Genomic DNA, 15,210 nt, shown 5'->3' with positions numbered 1-15,210 from the left:
GATCTTGAAAATCCACTTACAACCTACAGCCCGATGACCTTTAGGTAATGGCATAAGATCTCAAGTATGATTAGCGAGCAAGACACTATATTCAGCTCGAGCAACTGTTGTCCAAGCAGGACTTTGAAAGGCTTCATTTATGGTTAAATGTTCCTTCTAAGCTAGAATAGAAGTAAAAATTTTAGGCTTAAAAACTCCACTTTTGGAACGAGTCTGCATGGGTGAGCATTCACATTCGAAGGAACTCCTGTAATGCACTCAGTCTGACCACAGGATAGAGACACCTCAGCTGCTGGTGGAAGGTCAGCAGAGGAGCTGGAAGGAGATTGAGTCCTATGAGAATGGACTGAGGAAGGTGGCACAGGAGACACTCTAACTGATCTTACGTTAGTTTATGCAAAAGTGGATCCAGGAGGATCATTGGCCACAATTATAAGAAGCATGGTCTGCTGATGAGGATCCTTTGTAGAAATAACTTGAGATCGAGAGTAAAACCCATAATGAAATAGAAACCGAGCCTCATCGAATCGAACGTGTCGAGAAAGATAAACTCGACCATTTTCAGTAAGACACTTATACCACTTTGTATTAGGAGCAGTTCTAAGAAAAACACACGTTTGAGACCTGAACTGTAACTTATGTTGTTGAAAAAGTCTCAAATCAGGAAAACAAGCACAACCAAACACTCGAAGTAGACCAAAGTCAGGCTTGTGTTTATGAAGTGCTTCATAAGGACTCACTTACTGTAGAACAAGAGTAGGTAGTCTATTTGTCAAGTCAACAACATGCGCAAAGGCATAAAACCAAAATTTCAAAGGCATACCAGACTGAGCTCGAAGAGACAAGCCCATATCAACGATTTGTCTATGTTTCTTTTCAGCAACTCTATTATGCTCTGATATGTAGGGACAAGTGACCATATGTTGTATACCCAATGAGAGAGCTCTTTCGACAAGACACGATACTCTCTCCCCAGTCAGTTTGTAGCATCTTGATAGAATGATCAAATTGACCTTTGACCATCTGATGGAAATTGAAAAGATAATGAACCACCTCAGATTTATTCTTAAGAAAATAGACCCACGTGTATCTCCTGTACATATAAAAAAACACGTAATAAGAAAAACCATTTGAAGCCACGTGGGCTGGTCCCCATACATCAGACACCACAAGTTCAAAAGGAAATGAGTACACTGTTTGTGAAGAAAGAAAAAATAGCTTGTGAGCCTTGCCTAGCTGACAAGCTGTACATATATGAGGCAAACTACTATGATCAAAAGGAACTTTACAAGATTTTAATACATGAGCTAAGGTGTTTGACTAAAGATGGCCAAGCCTTTTGTGCAATAGAGCAGCAGACGAGAATTGAGCACTGTCTAACAAACATGAGCTAGGCTTCAAGTAAGAACAATCATTGTTAAGAATAGACTTTAAAAACTGAAATCTGTATAGGCCCTCATGCATGTGGCCCTCGAGAAGAGTCATCCCTGTCTGGATGTCCTTCACAAAACACAAAAATTGGTGAAATTCAAAATAAACACCGTTATTTTTAGCAAACTGACCCACAGACATCAAATTCTTGCAAACTATAGGAACATGTAAAACATTATGAAGACGCAGAAGTCTGGAACCAGCCAAGACAGTAGATGAGCCAACATTAGCTATAGAGATAGACTTACTATTTCCCATAATGACTTGGCCTGTACCTGTGTAATGAAAGACAGTCGTAAGAGTAGACCTTTTAGGTGTAACATGATTCGTTGCACCAGAATCTGGATACCAAGTCTGATTAGAAATAACAGGAGCTTGTGAGGGTGGTGAATGAGAACATGAGCCAGAACAATAGACTATGGAGGAGCATGCAGTCGAAGAAGAAGCAAGATCATAAGCTTTATCAAAGTTGACTGAAGGGTTTTGACCAGAAAAATTCTCATCAAAACGATGATAATAGTTCTAAACAACATAACCAATCTTCCCACATAGCTGACACTATGGTCTAGAACGAGACCAGCCCTGACCAGTACCTCGAGTTCTCCCACGAGACTAGCCTCAGCCCAAACCGCTATACCCTTGCTTGGAAGTCTGAGAATAAGTGGGTTTTGAACCAGCTGAGTTATCTTGATATTTGGTTAGCAAGTTTGCTTGCAAAGGAACTTCAGCCAGTAAAGCTAAATGTTTGGCCTCACAGTCAAGAAGTATATCAGTGAGCAAATCCAGAGATACTGAAGTTGCAGACACAAAAACTCGAATAGACTCATATTCAATAGGAAGGCCAGACAAAATAACACTGACTTGTTCTCTTTCTGTTACCAAACTACCAACTGCCGTTAAGCTATCACTGAGATTCTATACCTTAGCCAAATATTCTTTAATGGTTAGGTTAGCCTTCTTGATCGAATACAAGGCATGACACATACTCGAGATCTTGATATTTGATGTGGTACCAAATCTTCTTTCTATAGTGGTTCAGACATCAAAACTTGTCTTAGCTGCTGTGAGATGAACCAAAACTTCATCAGTAACTCTCGATAGAAGCCAAGAAGCTAGAAATTTATCCTGCTTCCTATGAACAAGAAAAGCAGGATTGTCAACAAGTTGACCATCAACCCCTGCAAGAACCGCAGGAGGAACAGAAACCGTGCCCAGTACAAAACCTTCAAGCCCATAACCTTCAAGAATCAGCAATAGTTGATGCTTCCACAACAAGAAATTATGTTCAGCAAGTTTGACCGTATCATGCTTGGCAAAGTAATGAATTGTCGAACCACTACTGCCAAGATCCTGTGAATGAACTGCTCCACCAGTATTGGAAGAATGACGCGGGGTATTAACCCCTGGTACTGCCTCAGTAGCCATGAATAAAGAAGAAAAGAAGAGAAAAACAACCTGTTATATCAAAAAAAAATATTGGCTCTTGATACCATGTTAAACTCCACACTTATCAAAGAAATGTATTATTCATCCATATTTTCATAAAGCCAATCACATGTATTTACTACACACAGACTCAATTAGACGTTAACTGAAAATACTAACAACTTCCTAACTAACAACTAACAATAACTGTAACTGTTATTCCTAACAATACTCAATCGAATTGATGACGCTCAAGAAAACATAAAAGCAAATAAAAATAGAATAGCAAAAATGGATATTATTACTGTATCAAAAGGTATTAGAAAAAAGCTCTTTAAATTTAAATATGAAAGTTGATACCATTCAAAAATTAGACATTTAAATTATTTATCACTACTAAAGAAAAGAAAAGAAAAGAAATAGTGTTACAAGTAAAGGTAGGACCACGATTTGGCACCAGAGGTAGATCAGGACAATGCTACACCACATTTGGATCAAGTGAATTCCATCCTCATCTTTTACAAATTCAATTTCTAGTGGATTTAAAAAAAATTTGTATATTTTACAAGTAAATTTGAAGATTGATACTTGATTTATTTGTATAAAAGTTAGTTTTAATTTTAAATATACGTGTCAATGTATTGAGGGCTTATAAAATTTCACTATAAAAATAGGTAATTTATCTAATTGTTAACGGGGTAAAACAAGAAATTTTTTATGAGTTGAAATTAAATTGAAATATTTATGACGGTAAAAATATAATTTTATCATTTTAATGGTTTATATTTTATAAATTTTAAATGATTAAATCAAATTTTATCATTTTAAGAAGACTAAAGTATAATTTTACCTTTACTAATCTAAAATTTTAAAATTTTAAAAATTTAAATTTTCACTTTATGAGATTCAGAGCCAACCCTAATTCCACTTTTGGTTGCTAATTAGCTAGGTTAATACTATTGAAAATTATTATAAGTAATATCATTTTACATTTGACTAATTTTAAAAAGGATTTAGCTTAAAAATTTCATTTATATATATATATATATATATATATATTTGAGATAAAAGAAGCAAAATTATCAAATAATGTACAGCAAAGGCCAAAATTCCAGGCGCAACCACACGAATATTTTATAAATAAAATATTTTATAGTATATATTTTTCTCTTAGCCTCTTTCTCTTCTATAAATAATTTACAGACCAAAGCCAAATTTCTGAGGAAATCCCAGTTTCCATGAAAAATCTTGGGACATCTCGACCTTTGCCTCTCCCTTTATATAACAATTCTCCTCCTTTCTCTCATCCACACCTTTCTCCTTCAATTTTCCCATCAACCCATTATTCTCACAAGTTTTCGCAATCCATGGCTGCTTGCATTGACATCTCAAGAACAACAGACTCTTCCCAACTTTCCCAACGTCCAAACATTTCTCAACCTGATGAAGTTCTTTACGAGTATGGAAGTTTCTGCAGATCCACTTTCCCAAATAATGTTTCGAGCGTACCCTTGAATAAAAACCACACAAAAACCATCCCTACAAGAAAATCTGTTGATTTTTCTTTAGAAGAAAAAGAAGAGGTTGGTGCTTTATGGCTGAAAATGAAAGAAGAAGCAAGGTTAGATGCTGAGCAAGAACCCATCTTATCCAATTATTATTACAGCTCAATCTTTTCTCATAATTCATTTGAAAGTGCTTTAGCCAATCATTTGTCTATCAAATTAGGCAATCCAAGTCTTCCTAGCAGTACTTTATTTGATATTATCATGGCCGTGCTTGTGGAAGATCAAGGAATCATGATAGCTGTTAAGGAAGATTTGAAAGCTGCTAAAGAAAGAGACCCTGCATGTATAAGTTATGTACATTGCTTTTTGAATTTTAAAGGGTTCCTAGCATGTCAATCACATAGGGTAGCCCATAATTTATGGTGTCAAGGGAGGAAAGTTTTGGCCTTGCTGATACAAAATAGGGTGTCTCAGGTTTTTGATGTGGATATTCATCCTGGAGCCAAGATTGGGAGTGGGATATTGTTTGATCATGCTACTGGAGTTATTGTTGGAGAGACAGCAGTGATTGGTAACAATGTGTCAATTTTACATAATGTAACATTAGGAGGAACTGGTAAGGCTTCTGGTGATAGACATCCAAAGATTGGAGATGGGGTTTTGATTGGTGCCGGTACTTGTATTTTAGGGAATATTAAGATTGGTGATGGAGCTAAGATAGGTGCTGGTTCGGTGGTGTTAAAGGACGTGCCTCCAAGGACTACTGCGGTGGGGAATCCGGCTAGATTGGTAGGAGGGAGGGAGAACCCTATAAAGCTTGACAAGATTCCAAGTTTTACCATGGATCATACTTCACACATTGCTGAGTGGTCTGATTATGTCATTTAGAGGGACTACTAATTTTCCTTTCCTAAGTTTTGGAATTTTAGCCTCTTTGGTTTGGACTTTGCAGCCTTTTATTTGTGTTATAAGGGTGAATGCATAGATGTTATGATCCAAATGATGCTACACTTTTTTGTATTGGCCGCTTGTAATATGTTATTGTATTGGCCGCTTTGTTGTAAGTACAATATAGCATGTGCTTTTGTGGGAATTATGATTTCCATTATTGCCAGAATGCGTTGCAGTAGTACTTTTTCATATTTATGATCCATGTTTTTTCAACAGGTATGGATTCAGAGTCTTGCTATTTCCTTTTTCAGGGAACATGAGAGCTCTGTTTTGTTTTAATAGCTGAGTAACCAATAAAGTTTAGTTTTAAATATAGTATTGATATTTAAAAAGAATGGTTAGTGTTGTATCCTTTTGGATCAAAGCCTTAACTAGTTTTTCAGTTGACACAAGTACTGCACGAGTCACGGAAAAAACTATTTTACATAGAGGTTTTAGGAAAGTATGACCAGAAAATGAGGTACTTAGAGAGTGACATTGATACAATGACCAGAAAATGAGGTACTTAGAGAGTGACATTGCTACACAGTGCAGAGGCAGGGTAGAATTAGAAGAAGGATGATAAAAGTTATGATGGCATATCTTTATTTCCATTTATTCTGTTGGTACTGGGTGGCAAATGCGTAGATGTTATGATCCAAATAATGCTACACTTTGTAGCATAAGCCAAAGAGGTTCCTTTTTTTGTTCAGAATAGAAAAAGGTTCTATTTTGTCATTATCTAGTGCTGTAAGGATTGCACTAGAATAGAGTTTAATTCTGAGCTGTTGAGTTTTTACTATTCGATTGTTTATAGATGGGATTTTATGTTCAATGCCTCACTTGGAAAATCTTTACTCGAAAATGAGTTTCTCTTTCATTTTAGAGGTTGAGTATTGTCTTATATGGTTGTTTCTGTGTGATGTATTTTTCCCTCTTTTATTTATTAATACCTATCTCCAATCTCATTGAAAGAAAACTGTATTGTCCCCAAGATCAGATTCTAGTGTTCTTTAGGGTAGTTTTCTTAGCATAAAAGAGTTCAAGTATCTAGGCTGATAGAGATTCTGTATATCATTATAAATCTCTGCTACAAAAATTTAAATCAAGTTACATTAACTAAGGCACGCGAAGATGTTGATAAAAGAAAAGGATTCTACATGGCTATGCCTGTTTACTCCATTGATGTTTTTCGGTAAGATATTCCAAGATTATAGCCATAAAAGAAGTTAAAATTTTCCATGTGCTGGTCAGAAAGGTTAAGTTTATTAAATGCATCCATACAGAAATGTCAGTTTTGACAGGCAAGCAGCAGGTATCAAGACCTGAAAAACTTGCATAAATTAAGAAGAAATGAAAATTTTCAGCAATACCTGCACAGTTTTCCCTTTAGTCTTGTGTAGTTTTACAATGGATAATTGCTCCCACAATCCTTCACCTTCCTTGTGTTCATTTTCATGGTGTTCAAGATATGGATGAGATCCAAAATAAAGGACTCACCCAAAAATCTACCCCCTGCACCATAGAAGCTACCTCTTATAGGGCACTTTCACCTTTTAATTTTCTCTCTTCCCCATCTCCGCTTAACAGAATTAGCCAAAAGGCATGGTTCCGTGATGCACCTAAACTTGGTGAATTATCACATATTGTTCTTCTTCTCCAGAGGCTGCTAGAGAAGTGATGAAAACACATGACATCAATTTTGCTAACAGGCCCTTTCTCCTAGATGCTGAAATCATAATGTACCATTTTTCAGATATTGCTTTTGCATCATATGGAGGCTATTGGAGGCAGCTTCGAAAGGTTTGCGCATTGGAGCTGTTAAGTACGAAATGTGTACAATCATTCCGATCAATCAGAGGAAAGCAGGTATCAAGTTTAATTAGATCCATCTATTCTAATACTGGACTGGAAATCAACAGTGGAGAATTGTTTTGCAGCTTATCAAACTTGAGAGGTTTCACCATGATTTAGACGTGATGCTTGAAAGCATCATTGAATAACATAGAAATGCGCATCCGAAGAAAAGTGATGATGAAATAGATGATCAAGTTAGTGTTCTTTTGAATCTTCAGGATCATGGAGGCCTTGAATTTCCCTTAACAACTGACAACGTTAAAGCTGTTATCCTGTTTAGTAATTTGATGTCTCATATCTTGCATGTTTTTTTGAAACAACATATCTTGTATGTTTTTATTTGTGTTTATATGGTCCTATAATTTAACATGCTCAAAGATCAGATAACTTCAAGCTTCAGATTGATATCTTTGGGAAGGAACATTTATTTAGTGTTCAAATATATGAGACCTTGCTCTCTTTAGTTGCTTGAAAACTGTAAAAAAATGTTTTGTACTGCAAGTAGAACTTTTCAGGACATTCTCATTGGTGGAACTGAGACATCTCCAACTATAGCTGAATGGGCGCTGTAGGAAATGATGAAAAATCCTAGAATCCGTGAAAAAGAACAAGCCGAGGTGAGGCAAGCCTATGATAAAACAGGGGATGTCAGCGAATCAGACCTTCAGGAATTGGCGTACTTGAAGTTAGTTATAAAGGAAACTCTAAGATTACACCCTCCTCTACCTTTGCTACTTCCAGGAGAAAGTATCCAGGAGAAAGTATGGAGAGACGTGAAATTAATGGATATAAGATACCAGCCAAGACCAAATTGGTTTTTAATGCATGAGCCATTGGAAGAGATTCCAACTACTGGAATGAGGCCGAGAGGTTCAATCCAGAGAGATTCATCAATAGTTTTTTTTTTTTCTGAAAGCAAATTCGTCAGTAGTTCAGTTGACTATAAAGGGACTAACTTCGAATTTATTTCCTTTGGTGCTGGAAGGAGAATGTGTCTTGGCATCTCATACGGTATGGCTGTTCTCGAGACTCCCTAATGGAATGGAAAATGAGGATCTAGACATGACTGAGGCTTTTGGTGCTTCTGTTAGAAGAAAAAGTAGTATGTACTTGATTCCCATTCCTTATCACCCACAATGTGTTCAGTAGTTAGAACTTAGAAATATATACATAAATATCAGGGATGATCTCTTTGTAAAACCAGTGTGAAGATTGTGAAATCCCATTTCACATGGCATCTATTGCTTCCTATTCCCAATATTTGGGTTCAAAATTCTATTACATTCCCAATACTATAGCAACCAAATTATTCAATTTTGTCATGTTCTAGTGACAAGGATAAATTTGTTTAAAGCACCCATACCGGGAGTCAGTTTTGACAGGCAAGCATGTTTCAAGATCAGAAAGCTGCATAAACTAAAAATAAACGAAATTTTCTCAGCAATACATGAACAGTTTACCCTTTAGTCCTGCATAGGTTTACCATGGATAAGTTACTTCCCTTGTCCTTCACCTTCCTGGTTTTCATTTTCATGGTGCTTAAGTTATTGTTGAACTTTGGCCTGCATTGCAACAAAAGACCAGCAGCAGCAAATTCAGCAATGACAAGCTGCAGCACTGTTCTGAAGTGAAGAAATGAAGCTGGTCCAAATGCAGCAACTTGTTTTGAGTGATTTGTTCCTATGTAACTTTGTCTAGTTCTTTTGTATTTTGATAGCAAAGTTAGTAGGATGTTTTGATTGATTTGTATTGATGTAATGGCTAGTATGCTAGCTTTCTTTTGTATACAAGTTAAGCTATTTTTGTATATGTATTAAGTGGGAGCAATTAACTAGTAGGTAACTGTCCAATTCTTGTGTAACTCTCATATATTCAAATTTGAATGAAAAATTATTAAGTTTTTCAGTTACATTTTTACTGAGTTTTCATTCTTAGTTTTTTTCTCTTCTTGCTTCATTCGTTTTCTTTCTTTTCTTCCTGAAAAATCCAACAAATGGTATCAAGAGCTTGTTGTCTTTGAGGGCCTTGGTTGTGCACTGTCACTAAGCAAGTCGTGCTTAAAACAAAGAAGCAGAGGTTGTTTTAGGTTGCTGTGAAAATAAGTTTTACACCACCTCCTCCACCTGTTTTTGCTGGTGAGAATTACAACATCTGGGCAGTGAAAATGAGGACATATCTGCAGGCACATGACCTGTGGAATGTTGTTCTCAATGACACTGAGCCACCACCACTGAGAGCCAACCCGACCATAACCCAGATCAAGCAGCATAGTGAAGATTGTGCCAAGAAGTACAAGGCTATGTCATGCCTTCAAAGTGGAGTCTCTGATGTTATTTTCACAAGGATAATGGCCTGTGACACACCAAAGCAGACCTGGGATAAACTCAAGGAGGAGTTTCAGGGGTCAGACAAGACCAAGCAACAGCAGCTGATCAACTTGAGAAGGGACTTTGAGAACCTCAAAATGAAAGACTCAGAAATCATTAAGTAGTATGCTGACAGAATTATGGCTACTGTCAACAATATAAGGTTGCTTGGGGAAGAATTTAGTGACCAAAGGGTGGTTGAGAAAGTTATAACAACCTTGCCAGAGAAGTATGAAGCAAAAATTTCTTCTCTGGAGGATTCAAGGGATTTATCAACAATCCCTTTGACAGAGCTTATAAATGCTCTTTATGCTCAGGAGCAAAGAAGGGCAAACAGAATGGAAGACCATTATGAGGGGGCCTTTCAAGCTAGAAGAAGAGAAAGCTCAGGTTCAAATTCGAGTGCCAAAGGCAAGAAGCCTTTGACAGAAAAGAAGAAGAAAGAACCTGCCAGGAAGAAGTTTCCACCTTGTGTCCGTTGCAAGAAGACTACTCACCTTGAAAAATACTGCTGGTACAGACCAGACATTCAGTGTAGAGGCTGCAAACAATTTGGCGACATTGAAAAGGTCTGTAAAAATAAGTTAAAACCACAACCACAGTATCAAAATCAAGCTTAGGCTGCAGAAGATGTTGAAATACAAGAAGAGCATGTTTTTTCAGCATCATGCTTTGCAAGCTCGAGCAAGATTAGCAAAATTTGGCTAATTGACAGTGGATGTACTCACCACATGGCTTCTGAAAAGAACATATTTAAGGAGCTTGACACCACTTTCAAGTCCAAAGTCAGAATTGGCAATGGTGAGCTGCTGGAGGCAAAAGGCAAAGGCAAGGCTCTGGTAGGCACTAAGTCAGGTAATAAAACCATTTCTGAGGTTCTCTATGTACCTGACATTGACCAAAACTTGCTGAGTGTGTAACACCCCTTACCCGTGTTCCTTACTGAAACAGAGTATGAGGTATTACTAGAACTCAAACACTTATTTTTTTTTATAAAAATTTCGGCAGCATTTCTGCTTATTTTTACATAAAACCCTCTGCAAATTTCTAAAGATAATTTCAAACAACTTCAATATTTCCAACCAATTACAGTTATATGTTCAGACATAATTTATCCATTAATAAACACCAACATATTAAACTGAATAATACTATATATACATATTTATACCACATTACATAAAGTCATCTATACATGCCATGTTCCAAAAGTGTTGATTGCCAAAATACCCAAAAAGTTGATGATAGTGTGGATGATGTTCTGACTTCGTCCAATTTCTAGGCTGATTGATGTCACTATAATCAAGGGAAAACAAAGAAGAGTAAGCATATAGCTTAGTAAGTAAACACATGACAAATAAATAGATTTCTCACATGATTACAAAGTAACATAATTTTAACCACACATAAATTTCATTGTTTGCTCAAGTTCCAGCAAGCTATTTTTCTGCGTCACTGTCACCAATTTATTTTTATCTAGATCTACATGGCTCAAAATTAAGTTCCGTAAATTTTACCCAAAACTAGACTCATATAAATTTCCACCATAAATTTGTTAGAATTTTTGGTTTAGCCAATTAGTACAGTTTATTCTTTAAACCTTCCCCTGTTTCACTGCCTGACAGTTCTGACCTCTCCTTACTAAAATTTACTTATATCCATGTAAAAAATTCAAAAAATGTTCTTGTTTCTTTCTCTTAAAAATATACTCAATAAGGAATTCGAGCATGTAAATTTAAAGCCATAATTATTTTTGTAAAAGTTTTGGAGATTTTCCAAAGTTGAAACAGGGGATTTCGAAATCAATCCAACCCTGTCTCAATAAAATTTAAATAACCCTAAATATACAACTGATTTGCTTGCTCTATTTCTTTCATATGAAAATAGGCTCATTAAAATTCAATTTCATATATTACTCAGCCTCTAATTCATTTTCTACCATTTATGGTGATTTTTCAAAGTTGCCCAACTGTTGTTATACAAAACAGTTTTATATTTAAAATTTGCTCTTTTGAAGTTTTGGTATTTCCTTTCACCTTACACATGGGTTGATTAAATATCGAACCCAATATTCCTCACATAATCTTGTCCACCATATATAAATATTCACCTTTCCAATTTTCCCGTTGACCACTCGGAATGTTGTCCATTATCGGTGGATTCAGCACTTAGTAACCACCAGTGATTTGGGGAATCAGGACTTAGCAACCCCTTTCACATTCAAAAATACGGTGGAATCAGCACTTAGCAACCACCAGTGAATCGAGGAATCAACACTTAGCAACCCCTTTCACATTTAAAATATGGTGGGATCAGCACTTAGCAACAACCAATGATTCGGGGAATCAGCACTTAACAACCGCCAATGATTCGGGGAATCAGCACTTAGCAACCCCTTGGGGGAATCAGCACTTAGCAACCCCCTTCACATTTAAAATACGGTAGAATCAGCACTTATCAACCACCAATGATTCGGGGAATCAGCACTTAGCAACCCCCTTTATATTCAATGTACTTTGGCCTATTCCGAGTGTTCAACCGAAAACCGTGTTTTTCAACACTTTACCACCTTTCCCAACTTAACCACATTTTTAGGATCTTTGTCAAGTAATTATTTTATGTTCAATTAAATCTCAACAAATATTAACTAATATCAAAATAATGCATTAATTCACATGTTTACTTACCTCGATGCAAAATATCGTAATTTTGCAATTTACTCCACTATCTTCTCTTTTCCTCGTTTGAGGTGGTCTTCTCGTCTTTCCTGATCTATAATAGCAAATTTAACTCATTTAATGTTCACATTTATTAAAATAGTCCCCCACCCAACTTTTTGAAAAAATTATAATTTTGCCCCCAAACTTTTGCATATTTATACCTTCGTCCCCAAGCTTGGGGATTAAACTTCATCTCTTATTCTTATGTTTTATGACATGCTGAACATTTTTCCTTTCTATGGCAACATCAAATTCTCACTCTAACACACACTTTTGAACATTAATTATTTTTATCGATTATGTCAATTTACCCGTTTTCGCTTAAAATCGCTTAGCAAAAGTTGTTTAACATAATTTCTAGCTTCATATTCTACCATAAAATATCAAAATAAACACATTTCACCTATGGGTATTTTTCCAAATATGAACCCTAACATGAATTAATGGTAGCATAAGCTAAATTGAGTTACGAGGATTTCAAAAATGCGAAGAACATTAAAAACGGGGCTAGGATGCACTTACTATGAGCTTGAGAAAGTGAAGAAACCCTAGCTATGGTGTCTTCCAAAATTTGGCAGCAACTATGGAGATGATGAGCATATTTTTCCATATTTTTCCCATTTATTTCTATTTATTAACCAAATGACTAAAATGCCCTTACTTTAAAAAAATATATTTCACTAATTCTATGCCCATTTTTGTCCATCAATTAACTAATGGTCTAATTGCAACATAAGGACCTTAAATTTAGAATTTCATAACAATTAGACACTTCTAACATGTAGAAATCAACTTTTGCACTTTTTACAATTTAGTCCTTTTGACTAAATTGAGGGCCCAAACGTCGAAATTTTCGAACGAAATTTTTACGAAATTTTTCTGTGAAATTATAGACCATAAAAATATAATAACAATAATATTTTCCCTTGTTGGATTTGTGGTCCCGAAACCACTGTTCCGACTAGGCCCAGAATCGGGCTGTTACAAAGTGTTGGTCAGTTACTGGAGAAGGGCTACTCTTTGATTTTTGAAGGCAAAAACTGTGTGATCAAAAATGCTGCTGGTGAGGTGTTAACTACAATAGCTATGCAAGACAGAACCTTTATTGTGGATGTGAATCAGATGTAGGCAAAGGCATATGCATCTTAGACTGATGAAGCAACCTTATGGCATAGTAGGATGGGACATGTAAACTACAACTCACTGAGTATGTTGCAAAAGATGAATTTGGTCAATGACATGACTAAAATTGAGCCAATGGAGGATGTGTGTGAGGTCTGTCAGCTAGGCAAACAGACCAGATTACCTTTTCCTGTCAACAAAGTATGGAGAGCACAAGGAAAGCTTCAGCTGGTTCATACAGACATCTGTGGACCTATGAAGACCAACTCCTTAAATGGTAGCAGGTACTTTGTACTTTTCATTGATGATTATTCTAGGTTCTGTTGGGTAAATTTTTTGAAGCTAAAGTCAGATGTTTATGATTTCTTCTACAAATTTAAAGCTCTAGTTGAAAACTAAGCTAGCTGCAAACTGAAATGTTTGAGGTCTGGCAATGGATTTGAGTATGTATCTCAGAGATTTCAAAAGATATGTGATGATGCTGGAATTCAACACTAGCTAACTACTGTGTATACACTACAGCAGAATGGTGTTTGTGAGAGGAAAAATAGAACAGTCCTTGATATGGCCAGGTGTCTTTTGTTTGAGGCTAAAATGCCTAACATTTTTTGGGCTGAAGCTGTAAACACAGCTATTTACCTACTAAACAGGCTACCAACCAATGCAGTCAAGGGTAAAACACCCTTTGAAGCCTGGTTTGGACAGAAACCATCTGTGTGTCATGTGAAAGTGTTTGGTTGTTTGTGTTATGTATTGATATCAGCAGAGAAAAGAACCAAGTTGGATAGGAGGTCTATGCCAGGGGTGTTTGTTGGTTATAGCAGTGAAAAAAAGGGATATAGAGTCTTTGATCCACTGACCAAGAAGGTAGTAGTGAGCAGAGATGTCAAATTCAGTGAAGCAAATAGTTGGAAATGGGATGGAATCGAGGCAAGCTTCTTGATGTAGATCAGAATGATCTTGATATGCAGCAGGCTGAAAATGAAGAGGTGACTGAAGATGGCTATGATGATGAACCTGTTCGAGGCACCAGGACACTAGCAAACATCTATGAAAGATATGCTGTAACCTTGGTGGAACCTTCATGCTATGATGAAGCTGCAAGAGAAAGATGTTGGCAAGAGGCTATGGAAGCTGAACTGAGGATGACTCAGAAGAATGATACTTGGGAGCTTGTTAACAGACCTGAAAATAGAAGGATCATTGGTGTCAAATGGGTCTTCAGAACTAAAAACAATGCTGATGGTTCCCTGAACAGACACAAAGCCAGACTGGTTGTAAAAGGGTATAGTCAGCAACAAGGAGTTGATTTTTTTGAAACCTTTGCACCTGTTGCAAGGCTGGACACTATCAGGCTGTTGCTTGCTTTGGCAAAAGAATTGGAAGGTGCATCATTTAGATGTTAAGTCAGCCTTCCTAAATGGTTTTCTAAATGAGGAAATTTTCATAGAACAGCCTGAAGGTTTTAAGATCTCTGGTGAAGAACAAAAAGTCTACAAGCTGAAGAAGGCCTTGTATGGCTTGAAACAGGCTCCAAGAGCCTGGTATGAAAGAATAGATGGCTATTTAGCAGGGCTCGGGTTCACAAAAAGTGTCAGTGAGCCTACTCTTTATGTCAAGAAGGCTGAAAAGGAAACTTTGTTAATTGTATCCTTATATGTTGATGATTTGCTGGTTATTGGCTACAAAAATGAGCTCATTGTGAACTTTAAAAAACAGATGCGAGAGGTCTTTGAAATGACTGATCTTGGCCTAATGACCCACTTTCTTGGCATAGAATTAAATTAAGAAAATGATGGTATCTTCATAAGTCAACAAACATTTGCATCAAAAGTGCTGGAGAAATTTTGC

The 15,210-nt window shown here is 36.4% G+C and overlaps 1 protein-coding gene across 1 annotated transcript; it reads left to right on the top strand.

Moving 5' to 3' along the window:
• The first annotated feature begins 3,986 nt into the window (after window positions 1-3,986).
• Window positions 3,987-5,481, top strand: LOC105781619 (serine acetyltransferase 1, chloroplastic). The gene has a single exon (XM_012606144.2). The coding sequence runs from the start codon at window positions 4,095-4,097 to the stop codon at window positions 5,250-5,252; it is 1,158 nt and encodes a 385-aa protein (XP_012461598.1). The 5' UTR covers window positions 3,987-4,094; the 3' UTR covers window positions 5,253-5,481.
• The last annotated feature ends 9,729 nt before the right edge of the window (window positions 5,482-15,210 follow it).

Source organism: Gossypium raimondii, chromosome 1 (assembly GCF_025698545.1).
Source record: "Gossypium raimondii isolate GPD5lz chromosome 1, ASM2569854v1, whole genome shotgun sequence".
Classification (NCBI taxonomy): domain Eukaryota; kingdom Viridiplantae; phylum Streptophyta; class Magnoliopsida; order Malvales; family Malvaceae; genus Gossypium; species Gossypium raimondii.
Note: the sequence above shows the minus strand (reverse complement) of the source record. Positions and strands in the feature narration are given on the sequence as shown.

Bases quoted from the DNA above. Each gene is read 5' to 3' on its own strand.
- LOC105781619 (XM_012606144.2), top strand. From the start codon at position 4,095: ATGAAAAATCTTGGGACATCTCGACCTTTGCCTCTCCCTTTATATAAC.